A 20,882-nucleotide genomic window follows, 5' to 3' on the forward strand; every position below is an offset into this window, starting at 1 on the left:
CCAGACCTGGGTCTTGAACTCAGGGCCTGGGCACAGTCCCTGAGCTCAAAGCTGGAGTTCTAACGCTTGAGCCTCAGCACCATTTCCAGTTTTCTCTGTTTATGAGGTACTGAGGATCGAATCCAGGGCTCATGCATGCTGGGCAAGCACTCTACCACTAAACCATATTCCCAGCCCCGCAAAATTATCTTAAATGATGAGAATTTATATGGTACATATCTTTTCAGTTCTAGGACATACTTTTATTTCATATCTTAATATTTTGAAATGACTGTCCACGGAGTAGCATCCTACAATTGCAGAAGAGCAGTCATAGTCTGAGCATGTGTGAACTTGCTTATTGTCTTCTTGACATTTCAATCTGATGGTACCAAGGTGTGTACCAGGGCCTTGTGCTTACTTGGCTTGTTCTGCTCAGTTGGTGCTCTACCACTTGAGCAGAGCATCAATCCCTGTTTTGCTGGGTATTTTAGGGACAAAGTCAAGAAGATTTACTTGTGACATAGGAAAAATATCTAAGAGAAACACTTTTATAAAAAGGTGACATTAAGAAATGTCCTCACTAAGTACAAATTGTCATGTCCAAAATGAGCTTTACAACGTGGGGGGGGGGGGGAAGGAGAAGGATTGGGATGGGGGGGAGGGGGAGGCTGGGAAGTGATGTGAAGGGTAAACAAAGGAGGAGGCTGCAATGCTTGGTAAGAAATGTACGCATTATCCTGCCCATGCAATTGTAATCCCTCTGTACAGTATGTTCACAAATAAAATAAAATAAAAATTTAAAAAAAATGTCCTCACTAAAATTATTCAAGGTCCAAAGACAACATTTTTTAAAACCCAAGGACACCAAAAACTGTGAGTAAAGAGTGATTAAGGGCACTTTAAATGGGAAACTTAAACTAATGAAACTACTTCTTTCACACATAATTTACTTTTTACATACAGCCATGAATGATATAGGACAAAAATATTTTGAAGTCTTTATTTTCACGGAATAACAGTACATTTTACAATTCATTTTAGATTTGATGAAATAAGAAATTTGTGTGGTGGGGGGAGGAGGTAGTAGTATTAGAGTTTGAACTGAGACCTTCACACTTGTTAAGCAGGTGTTCCAGTTTGCTTTAGTTACTTTTCAGATAGGGTCTCACAGAATTTGTTTTTCCCTAAATCAGCCTCTAGTGCACAATCTTCCCACTCACATAACTAAAGAAATTGCTTTTTAAATGTATACCTGTAATCCAATATTTTTAAAATACACACCTGTAATTCAAAATACTAGGGAGATGGGTGTAGGAGAATGGGCGTCTAAGGCTGGACTCAGGCAATAGTAAAACGCTGTTTTGAAAAATAAATGAAAAAAAGAGCTGGAATGTGACTTAAGTGATAGTAAGCATGATATTCTGACTTCCAAACCAGTTCTGCAAATATCTATTTCTATCTATCTATATAGAAAGAGATAGAAATATTTGAGAGACAAAAATAGATATATAGATACATAGAGATAGAAATCTATATATATACATAGAGAAATTTGGAATGTTGTTTTCATACACAGTGCTAGTTTCTAAAAGTAAATAATAGTTTTCATCCAATGAAGATTTAACAGTAAATACTTTTATACAAGGAATTATCCTGATGTGGAGCATCTCAACACCCTTAATTTACTAAAAATGCCCCCCATTTACTATAAGAAAATGACTCTGGTGACTAAGGAGTCATGAGGGGGTACACACATTGCACACACACAAATACACACAAATCTGTTTCTAAAATGCTTATAAATATGGTATTCCTAGTCCTGGTCACTAGAGGGAGCAAGTGATCTTTACGATAATAGGATTCTTGTATGTGTGTCTTGTTAAAGTTGCTCTACAGAAAATATTTACGGTAATTATGTATATATGGCTGCACATGCACATAAATTATGTGTCCATGTGTGCACTACACATACAGCCAGCCATTCAGCCCTGAGTTGCAGAAAATGATATGTATTTTTATATGTATTTTTAATTGGAGATAAAAGTAAAGGATTAGCTTAGAGTTTTGTTGAAATTTTTTTTTCGTTTTGGTTTGTTTTTACATTTTTTTGTTTTGTTTTGGACCTCTTATTTTGAATTTAAGATGTCTGTGTTGCTGAGATAAAAAAAAAGTTTGTGGCTCTTAATGATTCCCCTCATAAAGCATGATAAAGATCACACTAAAAGTTTCTTTCAAAAACTGCAGTGCTTTAACTGGATTTTAAATAAACTAAAAGTTTTCTTGGCTATCCAAAAAATAAAATACAAGGCTAGAAGAATGGCTCAACAGAAGAGTGTCTGCCTAGCAAGTGCAAAATCTTGAATTCAAAGAGTAGGGCCACAAATAACAAAAAAAAAACTAAAATATTTATGGTAATTACAGACCATAGAGTTCACTGAAAGAATTATGGATGGCTTTTCAACATAAATTTGGTGCTATTAAAAAAAAACAGTCATAATCCGTATCCAGTCTACCACTGCTACAAATTTCTCCACAGATGACTCCCCAGAACAACAATCTCAGATGGCTCTTCTTTCCCCAGTCTTAAAAGGAAATAGGACAAGGTCCCTGACCTGCATGACCTCAAACTTGTATAGGATGCGGTGGGTTGTTTGTTTTGATTGTTGTTGTTTGTAGTACTGGAGATCAGCCAGGGCCTTGTACATGGTAGGCAAAATGCTTTTACTCAGCTATATATACCCTAACCCAAGACACATATTTTGAATCCATCTGGTTTTAAGGCCCATATCTGCTACTTGTGATAAGGGTAAATCACTGCTCAGGGCCACATTATTATATAAAATGAGTGTAATAATATGAAACTTAGAGAACTGTCATGAAAATAAAATGTGGTATCTGTAAAGTATTTGTCAACATGTATGATAAATATAAGTTGACTTAGTCATTTGTTTTTATGCTAAAATGTACGAACAGTAACTAGATGTAATGCAGGAGGCATAAAATCAATGTCTAAATGGGGCTCATACCTGTGACTCACTCAATGTCCAAGTGACTCATACCTGTAATCCTAGCTACTCAGGAATCTGAGATCTGAGGATCACAGTTCAAAGCCAATCCAGGCAGGAATGGCCATGAAACTCTTATCTCCAATAAACTACCAAAAAGCCAGATGTGGAGCTGTGGTAAACACTAACTTTGAGCAAGAAAACCTCATGGACAGTGCACACACAGGCCCTGACTTTGCCCTAGGGCAGATACACACACACACACACACACACACACATATCACACACAAATCACTGTTAAATTCTGTTTTGGAAGTTTAATTGAAGTTCAGACACAATAAAATACCCATGTAGAATAAATCAGTAAGTGAAAACTTTGTGAAAGAATAGTTGAATTGGACCAAACAGTGTATGATTTGAATAATCAGACATCAAACATTAGGGCACAGTAATATTGATCTGTTATGCTAGTTTTTTTTAAGATAGTTATTTCTAAATGGTTCTTTTTGATTACGAGAAAGACATATTGCTGGAACCAAAGTATCACAATCTTGATGTAATATCATATTAAAGACCTTATAAAATATCTTTAAAAATAATTTTAATCTTTCTTGCAATAATTAATTTTAAGCAAACTTGCTCATTCAGTCTCATTGACAGTGAGGGACAAAGAGTTATGAATTGCAACCAAGTTTGTCTGTTCATCAGAAACCTTTGTTTATAATAGATTAACACAATTCATTCACCAATATTTGAATCAAACTAGAATAGTCACTATATCTAAAATTAAAATATTAAATATGCTAATTTAATATTAAATCACATTAAACAATTAGCATGGTAAGATTATATATACATGTATGTGTGTACATATATGTGTGTTTATATTTTGTCTATATGAGACAATTTCTGCTCTGATAGAAGCAAAAAAGTCTAAGTGTAAATAAATATAAAAACAGAATTTTATTCTGAAAAAAAATAGAGTACCAAAATATAAGATGGTTAGACATTATAGCCACTACATTTCTAGGAGTCATAAGAATGTAAATAAATGGTCCTCTTCTTGCATCATATACTTGAGTCTAATGTTCATTTTTTAAAATTACACAGTACATTTCCCTCATTGTTGATGAAATTGGAAGTTATCAAAATAAGCTGCAAACTCTGGTAAGTTTAGGCATTACATTAACAATGTAGACTAGCATGCACCTGTTTCTAGAGCCATTTGAACACTACTCTGATTGTGTTATCCTAAATGAAGCTGGAAACTTTGATGAAGAGGATGAGTACTAACTGCTTGTTACAAATTTAATCATTCTGTTGGCTGAATTAAAATTTTAAAAATGTACATTACCTCCACTGCTTAGAGATATCAATTCTTTACACATGTATAGCCAAATTCCACAAGAATATAAAAATATCTAAACTGCTCTCATCCATTCTCTTCTGAGGCGAAGTACAGACAAGCAATTTAATTGGATAAAACTATAATGACAAGAAAGTTATAATCTGATGTAATCTGGAGACCCTACCTTCTATTTTCTTTATAAAGGTATCATATCTAAAAGCCATTCATGAATAGATTAAGAGTAACTATTAGATCTAGCTATTTATGCTTACTTGGGCTTTTAGACATTTTTGTGGTTAAAATTAGTTACAAGCTGCTATAATAGAGTTCAAGGCATCTTAACTTGAAATAAGAAAGCTTAATTGAAAGCAGCAGCCTATCATTTAGAGTAATACATTTCTATTTGCTGAGCCTCTAGTTCCCTGTCTTAATGGTACAACATAGAAGCTATGGAATTACAAAATGTGTATTTCTGATCTATAACTTAAAAGAATGAAGACAGCTGTATGCACTTGACACAGAATTGTAAAGTTACTTTTCATGACATTGTGGATTGAACTTGGGATCTTGAGCCTGCTAAGCATGCACTCCACTATGGAGCTAAATATCCATTTCCTAATATCTGAAGTTCAAATTGTGACTCCAGTAGGGAATTCTAGGGTTTTTGTTGTTTTTGTTTTGAATAAAAGTTTAATTCAGGAAACTGAAGCAGCTGAATCAGCAGTTCCCCAGCTGTTTAGAGCATGGTTGCTACGACCCCTCCTCCCACTCGAGAATTTCATTAGGTCAGGAATGGAGTCAAATTTTGCTTTTTTATAAGATCCAGATGGTGCCCAGATTGCTTTCTAGAGGCCACCCTTCGTGCCCACTGCTTTAGGGTATTGGAGAGGAGCAGATTAGAAATGAAGGGGCTGGTGACAGGGTCTTCTGTGCTTTTTAATGTCCAGAAATGGAAAGGGCAGTTCCAACATATTGTTGTACAATTCTGTAGTGTTCAATACTATTTAGACAGTATGTCCTGAGAGCAGACTCCACTTTAGTGACCAGATTGCCCACCTATTAATTTAACTGAATACTTAAGATTAATCTTTGCCTAGTAGTACCTACTATATAAGCTGATAATTTTATGCAAAACATTTTTGAGATGTACTCATGTTGTTCCTTTATCATAACTTAGTTATGAATAAAACTGCTGTGAACAAATTTTGGTGCTGTATGCAAATGTACTTTAATTATACTTTAATAAAGAATATCAGTAACACCATTGGATACTTTCAGATAAGCTAGTTATCTAAAGGAGTCGAGGGATCATAAATCCATTCTGCAAGACCACAAAAGACAAAATACAGAGCAGGTGAAGTAAGTACGTACTATATACTATGCCCTGTAGAAAAGTAACTAGGTCTTCTAGGAAAATCTCTACACCAATTTGACAAAACTGAGTAAATAATTGAAGAGTTCAAGAAGCCATCTATGAACCTCAAACATGGCTATCCCTTAGGTTCTAGTTTGAGGTAGAATCTGGGTATCAGTATTTTTTTCAGAACTTGCAGCTAAAATGCAGCCTGGTTTGAATGCAGCCTGCTAAACTAAATGACTACTTGTCTGGGCATTAAATGAGAAATTAAAAATATGAGGAAGATGAGTATAATTAGTATTCATTGATTGGATATTATGCTAAACATTGTATTATTCTCAGTCATTTATTTTACATATTAGCCCTCCCCCAACTCTTTAGCAATGAAAGATTTAGCTACTTATTCTTTTTCTCAGGGCCTAAAAGAATTTCTTAAAAACTTGTGGAATTAACTAAAATTAGTAATTGTATGTTATTTTCCCTACAAAGTGCACACACACATCTGTATATATCTCCTATGGAAAACAAGAGACTACAAGACAAGAGTTACTAGGACAGACCTTGAAGGATATACAGATAGGAGAGGGGAGTGAAGAAATTTGAGTAAGTAATTTTTTACAAATGAAACAGTAGGGGAATAGTACATTATATGACAGGTACTCCCTGAACATCTGCTTATTGAGTATAAATGTAACTTGAACAATTTCACTCAAGCATGTTTATGAGCAGGTGAAAAAAAAGTCTAGCAGAGGCATGCTTTTATTTTACCATCACACATATAAAGCCAATAGTACACTTCCACATAGAGTAATCTTACAAGAATTTATACAATTTAGGAACAGATACATCAATTACTAATTTGTTATCAGAGCCAATTATCAAAATAATCAAGTCACAATTTTATAGATTATTTTTCCACAAAGACAATAATTTTACAGATCTGATAAATACCAATTTATCCAAACTATGTTTCTAAGAATATAGTTTAAAAGAAACAAGAACAAGTTGAAAACTGTCATAAATATCCACTTAAGTCTTAATATTGTCCAAGAAAGACTTTTATTCAATTGCTGCCAAACAAAAGCAAAAGAAAGCTTGTTCAGCTAAGTTGTTCCAGTAAGCAGAAACAAAATACTAGATACTGGTAAAAATAAGGGCACAATATTAACCTTCACACACATGAGATCACATATAAAGTGAAAACATAACAAATTTGCAGTTTCTTTAAAGAATCTCTAGGCAACATATTTAACATTCCAAATTCCCTGCAGTTTTTCTGACAATTCTGAAAAAAAATATTTCTCCTCCTATCACCATGAACAGAATAATACTTGAAGGGCTGACTAGTCAGCCCAGTTTTCATTCTCAGCTCAAGTTTTACCTGGCTCATTTGTCTCCAGCCATTTCTATTCCCCATACTTTAGGAACCCATTACAATCTCCTTAGTCTTTCATCTATTGTTATTATTATTCCATCCACCTCTTTCTATCTAGATCTAGCTCCCTTTAGTTCTTCACAACTTGTTAAGGCTAGGGAGTTGGGAAGAGAAGAGGCAATCACACTTCAAACAGTGGGAAACTCTCTTATCTCTAGAAATGACAAGGACCAACATAAACTAAGCTGTCTACGTTCATTGATATTTCTTAAGTATCTTAGGGGAGGAAAAAAAAAAAGGGAATGTGGACTGGGACTTTGCAACAGTCCAATAGGGGTTGGGATAGCTCACAGCAGGCAATATTTGGTAGGTAACCAGTGCAGAAAGAGGAATGGGGTAGCATAAATTACAAAGAAAAAATGGCCCACTGTTGTTATCCCTTGACCATCATCAATGCCTATTGTGCACAGGCCTGTGCTGGAACTGCAAATACACAGCAGGGTGAGTAGTAACAAGAGGCTTCTAGACAAAGCTAGAAACCCAGGCGATAGTAACCAAATCCAGAGGCCCTGGGAAAAACAGGGTGTGGCAAGGCAAAGGCAGTGCATTCTATAGCATCATTTGCTTCTGTTAGAAGTGGGTGTGAATCACGGATACGCAGCATGGAGCAAGCGTGCAGAATAGCAAGAAGGCCATGTGAAGTAGAGAAGCATGACCACAACAGTTTCAGTCTTGAGATTGAGAGAACTCCAGGGAAGACGCAGAAAAGGTCAAGGGACCAAAAAAAAAAAAAAAAAAAAAAAAAAAGCAGCATACCCATTGCACAGCAGTAAATAGAACTGGGCCTTGAGCAGCAGATGCCCAAAGGCAAACGTTAACCGGACTGGAACCCGAAGGGTCTGGGGATCTCCACTGGCTCCCTTATTGGACGACGTCTGGGTCTACGGATTCCTTCACGTAGCAGGTAGTACTGCAGTGGATTCGGCCACAGGTCCTCTTTGATAATCTCAGCAATTTTGTCAGACTCTGGAAGGCTGTGGTCTGAGAACCAGGTGAAGAAGCTGCAGACGAGCTCTTGGTTTCTACGAATGAAGGATTGGGGTTCGTACCCTCGGCGCCAGATGATGGGGGTGGAGAGAGACACCACTCGGCCGGAGGATCGGACTTCATATTCCTTGACGATCAGCTTGTTTCTGAAGTAGGGGTTTCTTCGAAAGAAGAACTTAAACTTGCAGCCAGTTCTAGGGTGCCTGAGTTCCTTCACCTCCAGATTGGTGACGTACCTTAACATCTCGGCGTCGTGGCCCCGGATCATGGAGGTCAGCTGAGGGTGGTTCCGAAAGGCGGTCATCCAGAAGCCGGGGATGTTCTGAATGATGTAGTTCCTCCGCTCCAGGTAGTGACGCCGCATGCGCCCAAACTTCTGCTCCAGCTGTTGGAAGGCTCGATCGGCCTGCGCGTTCACGGTGTCCAGTTCCAGCTGGATGGCCTCCAGGGGGTTCATGCGGAGGTCTACGTTCAGGTACCAGTGTCCGGCCTCCTCCTTCCTCTCCTCCACCACCACCTCCATGTCTTCACCCCCGGGCCTGGCCTCCATTTCCGCGGCCTCCGGCGCCGCCCCCTCGGCCGCGGTGGGCCTCTCCTCTCCTCCCACGGCCAGGGCGCACGCATCGGGCTTCACGTCCTCGGCCTGCGCCTCCAGCAGCCCAGATTCCGGCCACTGCTCACCACCGGTTTCCAGATCCTTCTCTCCATCTTGAAAACAGTTTTCCAGGGGGCCGTCGGGAGCCTCCTCCCGCGGGCCTCCCACCGCCGCCGCACCGGGGCCCGCAGCGACTCCGGCCTGCGGGGGACGCCCACAGCCGGCGGGGTCCTGGGGTACGGCCCCCACCCCCGAGGGCTGGGCCGACGGGAACGCACCGGCCTCCGCCATCGCCTGCGGCGCCTCCATTTCCCCGCGGCGCTCCGGACTCTGGTCTGCGGCCTTCGGGGTCCGGGTCAGGAGTGGCGAGGCTGCAGGTTTAGGGGAGAGGGGTCCCCTCCGGTGCGGCACAGACAGAACGACGTCAGGACAAGGCCCGCTTCCCTCCGCGGCAGCCGGAGCGGGATGCGCGCAACGCCCCTCCAACCGCCGCTCGCCCCGCCCACTCCCGGACGCCGCCGCCGCGTCTCCAGGGCGCTGACGTCAGCGTGCAGACTTCGCCGTCTCGCGAGAACTCGCTGCGCGAAGCGATTGGTTCCCTCCCACTCGGGTTCGCCCAGCCCAGTCCCTGGGAGCTTCTGCTGCGGGAGCGGCCTCTCGGCTCGCGTTAGTGAGCGTCGGCTCTTCCCCCCGGACCCGGGGACGGCGACGACGCCCCTTCCAGTGCCCGTCCCACCCTGGTGGCTGGAGCGGCTGTAGGGTGCTGCCCCATGTCAGGCGAAAAACCTGTTCTCCCCCCCCCCCCCTTTTAGGTTTTGAGGCAGGAGGACTAACATGTTAACGTTAAATGCGAACAAAAATCGACTTTTTTCCCCTCAGGTGAATGGCGAAATAGTTCTCCCTTCTTAAATAGGAGTGACACGGAAAATGTCTATTCTAGAGGGGCGGTGGTGGCTTGTCCCCCTCACCCCCCACCCGCACCCCCATCCCCACCCCCACCCATCCCCATCCCCCCACCCCCACCCCCGTGAGGCTGGAGAATCCGAGGTCAAGGCCAGCCTGGGCTCCACAGCCTCCCTGGATCACCGAAACGAACGGAGCCAAAAACCAATCCTAGCCTGTCAACGATATCGGGAGAAAAGGTCCCGTTACCACTCCGTTGACGCTTACTGCTCAGCGCCGGTTCTCAATTTATGATCTACACCAAATGAGAGTTTAGTGCTGGGTAGCAAGGCAGGAATTAAATCTCAATTTCCTAAATTTTGCTTCATACTCTTACACTACTAGGAAGATGCCATATAATATGTATATATTATACATATTATATATATATATCTGTGTCGAGATTGATTAATTTACGAATGTTCTGTAAAGGTTGGCACTAGTAAAATGCACATGTGCAATCAGCTCATAGATCATCTGAGATAGAAGTTAGCATCTCTGATTATTTTACTTTGCTAAGCTATTATTACTGAACTAAGAAATAATTTTGCAAAATGCAACACGTAGCTAACTGGTTGATTCAGTGTAAAAGAAGCAAACTTTTTTTTCTCCTAGTAGGTTTACTTTGTGTCATAGTCTGAAGATCCTCAAAAATATCCATATCTCAATTCTCATATGTGACTTTGCACTTACGGTTAATTTGAGGTTCTGGAAATGGGAAATAATATTTCAATTATCTAGGTGGGTTCTGTGGAATTAAATGAACTTTATAAAAAGGAAATAGAAGTGGCAGGAAAGGTGTGATGACAAAAAAAATCTAAAAAGGGTTGGGAGAGAGCAGAGATAGATAACTAGGGAGAAAATAGAAATACTTTTTAACTTTTTGCTTTGAAGCTATAGGAAGGAATCAAGAGCCTAGGAATTTAAAGCAGCCTCTTCTAGAAACCAGAAAGGAAAGAAAATGGATTCCCCCCTACGTCCCTTAAAGGACTGATGATTTCATGACATATAACCTCCAGAGTTGAAAGATGATAGATTTTTGTCATTGTAAGTCATTCACACTGTGACAAAACTGTTACAGATGCAATATGAAATGAATACAGTGTGGAGCAAGGATTGATGGGTTCTGTGCACATCCCAACTTGTTTCCATCAGCAGCTGCTGTTCTCCCATGAGGACTGGCACATGGCAGGCCACAATAACTCAGAGCAGTGACTTATGATTTGAGTATCTTTATATATTAAGATCAGAAATATACTTAGACAATACAGAAGAGAAAATTAAAGCCAAACATACCACAAAAGGGCATTGGAGAAGATTGAGCCACAAAGGGACAAGGTGGTGCTTTTACATTTATTGAGGTAGCATGAGGATTCAGGTAGATCCTACATAATATTTGTGGAATTTGGATAGCATAAACCTTAACCTTAGAAAAGCTAATTGTGTGTCTATATTCCTATTAATTTTATTTGAAAGAGGAATTACATTTTGCCTATGCTTCATCTATTGCACTTTGGCACATGATGAACATTTGGCAATTGGAAATAAGCCTCATTATTCAGAAGGTAGTGAAATCTTTCCTAAGATTGTTTCTTTGGGAGAATATCAGCAGAAGAAATATCACAGAATCATAGATTCTTCAGGAATGGCTTCACTGAGGGAAAAGAGTTTAACAGAAATTTTAACATTTTTGTTTTACAGAAAATGTTTTAAATAACTGTAATTTATGATAACTTGTGATATCAGTTACTTTTGTAACCACAATCCCATGCAGAATATCACTTTGTTCTTACAAGAATCCTGTGAAGTAATGGTACTGCAACCTTTGTTTTACTCTCTGTGGAAGGACACAAGGAGACTGAGTCACTTACCCAAAATACAATAGAAAATGAAAGACTAATGACATAAGAGTCACACTCTTTTTGTTGTTGTTGTTGATCATAGGACTTGAACTCAGGGCCTAGGCACTATTCCTAAGTTTTTTTGCTCACAGCTGGTCCTCTACCACTTTTCAGCCACAGCTGAAAACTGAAAGTTTTCTGGTAGTTAATTGGAGATAAGAGTCTCACAGACTTTCCTGCTCAGGCTGGCTTTGAACCATGATCCTCCAATCTCAGCCTCCTGAGTAGCTAGAGTTACATGTGAGCCACCAGTGCCGGACCAAGAGCTGGACTCTTATCTCTAATTAACCACCAAAAACCTGAAAGTAGAACTGTGGTTCAAAGAGTAGAGCTCTGTCCTTGAACGAAAAGCTCAGGATTAGTGCTCAGGCCCTGAATTCAAGCTCCACTACCAGCAAACACACACACACACACACACACACACACACACACACACACACACACACACACACACACATACACACATATCAATATAATAGTCTAACAGTAAGAAATACACATAATTTAGAGTAATATCACCTTTAATATGGCAAGGCATTAAATTCCCTATTCAAAATGGAAAATTAGTCAAACATGTAGTCAACATGTTAAGATTACTGTGGATGGAGAGTGACAAAGGTATGTGATAACCCAATCTTGGTAAGTCCTAAAGAAATAAGATAAAAATGCTTCCCTTGATTGTAATGGCACTTGATTCCTTGTGGACAAAGATATGCATTTCCACTTTTAAGTACTTGTTAGCTATTGTATTCCCATTGACCCTCACAAGAGGGCGCAACTGGCCTTCAAGAAACTGATGTGTCTAGCCTTTGATGGAAGAGCTGTAGGATAGTGGTTCACTGTAAATTAGACATTCTTGTCAATTAAAGTGAATCATAATCTGCTATTCCCACTATTCCACAATGGTTATAACATAGGTATCTCAAATAGACGTACATTTACGGATGTTCAATAATCAAATCAGAACAAAGAATCCATTTGGATCTGTCTATTCTGTAGTCCCCACCCAGTCATGGATTTGGTTAAGTGTTAGCTCTCCACACGCTGGCCATTGGATTGGGAGAAGCCACTTATCCCTGTTTCTGAGTTCTCTCATTGGTAAAATTGGAATTATAATACAGATTTTACAGACCTACAATGAGGATGAAATAAGATATGTGGAAATTATGTAGCATATATAATAACTTAATAGATGACTATACTTACATTTTATGCTAAACTTTACATACATCAGAATTAAGTTATTGGGCTGGGGTGTAACAATAAAGTACTTGCCTAATAAACCTGATGTCCTGAGTTCAAACCCCAGTACCACAGCCACTCCCCCCAATTAAAATATTGTACAAGATGTTAGTGCTAAATTCCAAATTTCTCTATATTATTAAGTATATATAGGAGTTTGGCTAAGTTGTTGGACACTTCATGGAAAAAAATGAGGCTTGACTTTAATCCTACTTTGGGTAATAGTTAAGAAAGAAGTGCAGCTGGGTGCTGGTGGCTCACACCTGTAATCTTAGCTACTCAGGAGGCTGAGATCAGAAGATCATGGTACAAAGCCAGCCTGGCAGGATAGACCATGCAACTCTTAACTCCAATTAACCACCAGAAAACTGGAAGTGAAGCTGTGGCTTAATGTGGTAGAGCACTAGCCTTGAGCAAAAGAGCTCAGGGACAGCACCCAGTCCCTGCGTTCAAGCTTCATGATAGGAAAAAGAAAAAAAAGGAAAGGAAAAAGAAACGGGGCATGAAGACATCACCCTCACACTTGCCACTGCTCCAGCTATTTCTGTGTGCATTCCATACATGTACTATCTAATAGAATAACCACTAGTTACCTGTGGCTACTGTATTTAAACTATTCAAAATTAAATGAAAATTTCAGCTCATTTATTTAAAGTACTCAGTAACCATATCTGGCTGGAGGCTGTTATATTTGGAAATCATGCAACATTCCATCATGACATCATTTATTTTATCGACTAGACAACGTTGCTCTAGACATAGTATCTTTGGGTGGGAGAAAAATGGAAATGCTGGAAATAAAAGGACATTGAGATAGCAGGCCTACACTTTATAATGTGCTTCAAAAAGAAAAAAATTAAACTTTCTTTTAGCCTTTGGATGAAAAATTCAATTTGTAATTTGAAATAAATATTCTAACTAAATATCTCAATACCATTAAGATGATCCAAATATTATGGCTCTTCACCATGAAACTTATAGCTTTAAAATTAGTTATAAAAATGTCTGAGCCAGATGGCCAATAGACACATGAAGAAATGCTCAACCTCCCTAGCCATAAAAGAAATGCAAATCAAAACAACATTGAGATACTACCTCACCCCAGTTAGAATGGCTATAATCAAGAACTCTAATAACAACAAATGGTGGAAGGGATGTGGACAGAAGGGAACCTTACTGCATCGTTGGTGGGAGTGTAAACTTGTTCAACCACTTTGGAAAGTAGTATGGAGGCTCCTCAAAAGACTCCACATAGAGCTCCCCTATGACCCAGCAATCCCACTTTTGGGCATTTACCCAAATGTTTACAAACAAGACCACACTAAAGCTACCAGCACAACTATGTTTATTGCAGCACTATTTACTATAGCTAAGATATGGAACCAACCCAGATGCCCCTCCATAAATTAATGGATCAAGGAAATGTGGTATATATACACAATGGAATTCTATGCCTCCATCAGAAAGAATGACATCACCCCATTTGTTAGGAAATGGAAAGACTTGGAAAAAATTCTATTAAGTGAAGTAAGCCAGGCCCAAAGAAACATAGGTCCCATAGTTTCCCTTATTTGCAATAACTAGCATATGTCTGAGTCAAGCAAAAAAAAGGTCAGATAAGTTGATGTTAGGGAAATGAACCCTAAGATATGTATTCAAATGTTTTTTTCTTTCAGGTGATTGTTTCTAACACATTTATAAGATGATTTCTTTGTTGCTTTATATGTCCCTCCCTCATGGTATAACCCCTGCTTTCACTGTATTTGATGTTGGTATAATTTGTGGAGGGGAAGGGGAAAAACAAGTCGTTTAAATAGGGATACAGGTGGACCCATTGCAACAATGAAATGTACAAGTTATTATGTCAAAAACAAACTTTACAACTTTGTTGGGGGGGGAGTACTGGGGGGGAGCAGGGGGAGGATGGGAAGGGATGGGAAGGGGAAACAAAGGAGGAGGCTACAATGCTTGATAAGAAATGTACTCATTATCTTGCCCATGTAATTGTAACCCCTCTGTACGGTATTTTCACAATAAAAAAATAAAAAAATACTTTTAGGATAAAAAAAATGCCTTCAGAAAGAATGAAGCAAAAGACACCAAATTTGGGAACCTGTTAATAAAAGATGTATGCTATTATATTAGTTAATAAAATGTATGGTCTGTGGGACAAAACTCTATAATCTTTTAGTAAGGAAAATAATTTAAGAGGAAATAATGAATGTGAAATAATTCATGAAAATACTTACATAGATTTCTTTAAGTCATCATGAACCACCATGATTTAGTATACCAGAAATTGATAGTGAAGCCATTTAATAAATGAAACTTATAATTTGAAAGTCTTTCAAAATCCTAAAGTTAATAAGTTTCATATAAGGGAAAATATCTCTGCATATTTTCTAGATATTACGATGTCTAGGTTAGTAGTTAAAACCCTTTAAATATTAGTCTTCATTCAAGCTCCTGAGTTCATATATAATCTTACAAAAATAATGGCAACTTTTAAAAAATATAAGTACAGTTCCAAAGTCAAAGAACCTTTTTAGAACAAGCAGACTCTCATGAAAAAAATAAAATAAAATGCCCTCTTGTTTTAAAGCAAAGTTCATCAAGGTCATTTACTACTTTCCAAATAAACACTAATTCAATATGAAAAGTTAATATTATGCTATCTAACTTAATACTTTGATTGTCATAACACTTCATCTTTTAACTGAGAACTTGGGCTTATGAATTCTTTAGCTCTGAGACCATGTTACAGCTTCCTTTGGTTAGTAAGCAACCAATTCTGTTTAAAAAAAAATCTAAAAGTTGACTTGGAAAAAGACCACCATCCACTCATTCAATCAATAGAAAGGTTTATATTTATTGTGAATATTTACCTCATAAACGGTACTGTAGTAATGTTTTCCAGGTACTGTTTCATTGAATTATCTCATCCCTTCATGACAGAGGTGTATTCACTTTATTGTCAAGATTAAGGTACCTCAGAGCAGGTGTGATTGGCTATGCCTGTAATCCCTGCTACTTGGGAGGTGGAGATGGGACAATCCCCCATTCAAGGCCCACTCAGTCAAAAAGTGAGTAAAATTCCATCTCAATAAAATAAGCTACATATGATGTCTCATGTTTGTAATCCCAGTGAGATAAAAAGCAAGATTTGGGGTCCAGTCTGACACTGGGCAAAATTTTTAGACCCTAACTGAAGAATAACACCAAGAGAGAGCAGGGAGGGGAAAGAAAGTAAAAGTGGAAGTAGAGAGGGGAGAAAGATTAAAAATGGGAGGGGCTCCAGGGATGTTTCAAGCTGTAGAGCACCCAATAGATCAAGTGACTTGCTAAAATTACACAACTACTTGATAATGGAGTATAGATATAAACTCGGTTTTCCTGACTTGACATCGCTTCCTACTATACCATGTTGCTTTTCTGATTTCTTGAAATCTTTGGCAATAATTAGGAAACCTGATGATCCTTTTCCAGGATCTGGGTTTTCAGGAACTAGCACCCAGAGGACTCCCAGGTGGTGCCAATCACACTAAATGAGTCCACCTTGAAGGCAAATACAGCCTGTGAACACATTCCTTGTAAGTACAGTAGATTAAACATATAGCTTTCCAAGGCGGGTATATCCTCTTTAGAAGCAATTATAAAATGTGGAGCAGACTAAAGAAACATCTAGGGACTTAGTGGCTGGAGCTCAGCGGTAGGTAAAGTGCGTGCCTAGCATGGCTGCGGCCCAAAGGGAGGTAGCAAACAGTAGCTCTTCCTAAAATTGCTATTTTCAGCTTTTAATAGTGTACCCAAATTCTCATACTTGGAGTTAGTTCAAGGATGCAAGAGAGCTACAAGCCCATATTGCCTTAGCTTATTTGGAGGACTTGTGGAAATTAAGATTTTTCCTCCTTCCAGAAATATCTGAAGTCCAATTTGGAAGTCACGCCTTTGCACTCCTCCTGCAGTGACAGTGCAGTCGGAATCCTTTCCGTTTAGGATAGCCTGTGCCCACAGGTAGCCTCACGCTATGGAAAACATGTTCCTTATCTCCAAAGTTGAGAGGAAATCACTTTTCCCAAAGGGAGTCACTTTTCCTAGCACAACCTCAGTGAAATGTGAATTAAGTCCTTATCCCAGAATTTCCTCCCCCATACAGAAAGTGGACAGATTACCTATTCCATATTTGCTTAATTTTATGGACATGACTGTGATCTCCAAGGTCATATGTAATACTGTGGACCTGAATACTCCATGTGTTCTATCAACTCTAGACAATTTGTTAGTGTTTACTGTGTGTAGGGACCCAACATACATGATAGAATACAAAGATTTGGAAAACATGGTCTCTGTTTATTAGAAATTTATGGTGTTATCCAAAAGATAGATACAGAAACAAATCAGTCTAATGCCAAATGTTAAATTCAGCAAGAAGGTATGAAAGCAAAAGGCTTTGGATGCTAAATATCTTTTCATAATTATTTTCCCTGTTAGTCTACCCTAGGCCATGAAGTCTTACAGAAGGATTTTTAGCCTTCTATTATTTTTTTTTGTACTTGTGTCAAAGAACTATTGTCCTCTGCTTTCCTCCCAGTCTTTGCATCTTAGTCCAAAATAAATGAATGGTAACAAGTTTTCTTCGTTGCTTTTTTGCATAGAGTTTTAGTTGAGGAAAGTTCTGTTCAAGAATGAATTCCAACAGTGTTCCTAAAGCCAGCAGGCAGCAAAAGAGTCTGAGAGTATGGAAAGAAGCCAGAATAAATTCTGCTGGATGTGAGTGAAGTCATTTATACAAGATAACATATTTCTGTCATTTTAATGGAACTTCAAGCTCACTTTTTCTTAAAAATTTAAATGGTCAGCATAATAGACAACAAATTTAAAAGATAAAATCATCCCAAAATTGTACACTTTTAATTCTTATTCTGTTTAGATTTTATATATACATATAAAATACTAATATATTATAATTCTTAATGAAACAGCAAATAATTCTTTCTGTTTTCCTGCAGTGATAGTGTGCTCTGAATCCTTTATATATTATATCTAACAATCCTTTATTATATATGTAATACTCCTTTATGTTATAAAATAGTATTACATAATGTGTATATTATTTATATGCAAATACATACATTGTATATAATAGTATTATCTATAATGCCATGTAAAGAATAACATTCAGATTATATACACACACATAGAGTGAGATAGTAGGAGGAGGAGGAGGAGGAAAAGGAGGAGGAGGAGGAAGACAAAGAGGAAAAGGAAAAGCAAGAGACTTTTTTTGTGTGCTACTAGGCTCCTCCCAATCGTGGTTAAGGTTCTTAAATCTGCCAGGGTCTCTGTAAAAAATACATCAAGAACCAACCTCACAAAGTGGCAAAATACAAGAAGGGTAAGAAATCTGATTACCCAGGGAAAGCAGCATTATAACAGGAAGCACGGTGGCTATGGCGGACAGATGAAGCTGATTTTACAGGAGGAAAAAAATCTAAGACTACAAAGGAGATTTGTACTGAGGCTTGAGTGTATTGAGCACAACTGGGCTGGCTTTTAAGAGCAAGCATTTTGAACTAGGTGGAGATAAGAAAAAGGGGCAAGAGATCCATTTCTAAGCTCCAACTTTTATTATGAACACAAGGAAATCATGAGGTCAAATTTAAAAGAGAAAAAGAGACAAAGAAAACCCTCATCTTTGTCCACTAGGAAATAACCAAGTTTTCCAAGGCTTCACTCATATGCCAATATTCTATGTTACTTTGTTTGAAGAGCAGGGAGCACGTTATTGCTCAGGGTCATGCTCATGTGGTATGTTTTGGTGTTATATTTTTCTATTTGCGTGGCTAGAAGACAATTTTATCTTTAGTGAATTCTTTCTACAGCAGCTTGTGTCTTCCATTCCGTCTGTACATAACGTTCAGAGTGAGCTGGTGAGTTCTATCTGATTGTATCACATCCTGACTTAAAACTCCTCAGTGGCTGATTAGCACTCTTAAAGCTCTTTTAATTCCACTTGCTCTCTTTCTGTGCACAAGTTATGACTTTCGCTTCCACATTTAGGCAGATCTTCTTCTGGTTTCTGGTTCTTTTTTTGTGCAGTTGGTATTGCCTAAAATTCTCTCTCACCCACCCTTCCTAAAACTTCACTCTCTTAACTGTTCATCATCATCTCAATTCAAGTCATTCAAGTCCTTATTTCCAGGAAGACATCTTGGAGTCTGTACACCAAGTTAGGTCCTGCTTGCCCCTTGCACATTCCCATTGCACACTGCTTACCACTTTGCAACACTTGCTATGACTCTAATTAACTATCTGTTTAATATTTGTTTCCCTTACTACATTGTAAGCTCATTGATGACACAGCCTTTGGATGCTCATTACTCTGTTTCATGCACTGAGGACAATATCTGGCACATTGTAGATGGGCCATATATATTACTTGACTGAATGAATCATGAGCAAATAAAGAGTCCACTGATTGTTTCAGTGCCTGGCTAGCCTGCTTCCATATGTAATCCACTTCCTGGGGTCAGAGCTAGACAGCAAAGGGTAGGGTGAGAGATTAATCCTGTAGGGCAAGGTGAGTGGGAAAAGAGTGCTGGTGGGTGAAGAGGAGTGGCAAGCTCTTATGAAGCAGTTACAGGCCAAGTGCTGGTGGCCCACGCCTACAGTCCTAACTACTGAGGAGGCTGAGATCTAAGGACTGAGATTCAAAGCCAGCCCAGACAGAAAAGTCTTTGAGACTCTTACCTCCAGTTAACCACCAGAAAACTGAAAGTGGAGCTATGGTTCAAAAAAGTGCAGAAAAGCTCAGGGGCAGTGCATAGGCTCCACGTTCAAAGCCCAAACAGACAAACAAACAAACAAAGAAGCAATTACAGTTCAGAAGGATTGTCTCACTCTCCGGAGGGCGTAAGTCCATCTGCCTAGAAGAGAACTTGGCCACCTCCTGCCTTTTCTCAAGGCTACTATGAGATGGTAGTCAGTTTACTGTCAATCAACCATCTCCTGAATTCATAGCCTAGTCCTCAAATAGAAATGTCAGCAGAAAATGGGTTATCTGGATATATCCATCTTTAGGTAATCTCAGCTGAGTTCCATGTCCTACTTACAACTGCACAAATACAGATCAATTCCATGTTAGCAATCAAAATTGGTTGTCATCCTTCAGTCTAGACTCAAATAAAAACAGAATTAGATGCTTATTCTATCATCTTTATCGTTATCCAATAAGTGGTCTAAAATTTTCACAAGTAATCAAGATGCTCTTCTATCTCATCATAACTGGATCTCATCAGCCCAAGGGGCTTTACCTCCCAAATCTCTCTGTTCCTGATTTTATGCCACCTTTTATCCATATTTTTCTTGCTAACATTGGTTATTTTAGTAATGTTTCTAGATATATTATTTGCTTAAACATCAACTATTTACAAAAAGTAAAGGAAGACTATGGAACCATTACGGAGTAAAGGAGAATAAAGAGATATGAAAATGAAATGTAATCAATGATCCTGGATTGGATCTGATAAATCTAAAAAAGAAGTCTATAGCCAAAGGTCATTGTTGGGATAATGACAAAATTGGAATGGTAATGTATTGTGTAAGTGTTAAATTCCAGAATTTGATATACTCTGGTTATAAAAAGTATTCTTGGAAAACACACATTGAATTATTAAAAGATAAAACCGTTAAACTGTCAAACCAGGCCAGAAAAAGGTAACTGCATGTATTTCTCACACTATTACATCCATTCTAGTATATAATGCCATCAGATTTTTTTTGCCTGGACTACAGTGAGATTCATATCCCTGGGTCTATTTATCTCCTACTTGCACAGTCTTCCTGAAGAATGTCAGAATAGAGAGACCGTGACAGTCTTATTTACTGTAGCATTCCTGGAGTCAACAGCAGTGAAGAGAGCAAGGCAGAAATAAGGAATGGGAAATAGAGAGATCTCTAGGTACCCAAATCAAGTGCTTTTAGAGTCCTGAATATAGTTAGTATATTATCATAGTAAGCTATCTCTCATCTTTAAAATTTCCCTTTTAGGGCTTTAGCATTTTAGCTCAATGAGACATTAGAAATTAT

General features: G+C 38.7%; 1 protein-coding gene across 1 annotated transcript; it reads right to left on the reverse strand.

Moving 5' to 3' along the window:
- Positions 1-6,410: 6,410 nt before the first annotated feature.
- On the reverse strand, positions 6,411-9,211 carry LOC138808757 (testis-specific Y-encoded-like protein 1). Its single transcript, XM_069994941.1, has one exon. It carries the CDS (start codon positions 9,016-9,018, stop codon positions 7,942-7,944), a length of 1,077 nt encoding a protein of 358 aa, XP_069851042.1. The 5' UTR covers positions 9,019-9,211; the 3' UTR covers positions 6,411-7,941.
- Between the last annotated feature and the right edge of the window lie 11,671 nt (positions 9,212-20,882).

Source organism: Dipodomys merriami, unplaced genomic scaffold, assembly GCF_024711535.1.
Source record: "Dipodomys merriami isolate MVZ:Mamm:240054 unplaced genomic scaffold, mDipMer1.0.p SCAF_476, whole genome shotgun sequence".
NCBI lineage: Eukaryota > Metazoa > Chordata > Mammalia > Rodentia > Heteromyidae > Dipodomys > Dipodomys merriami.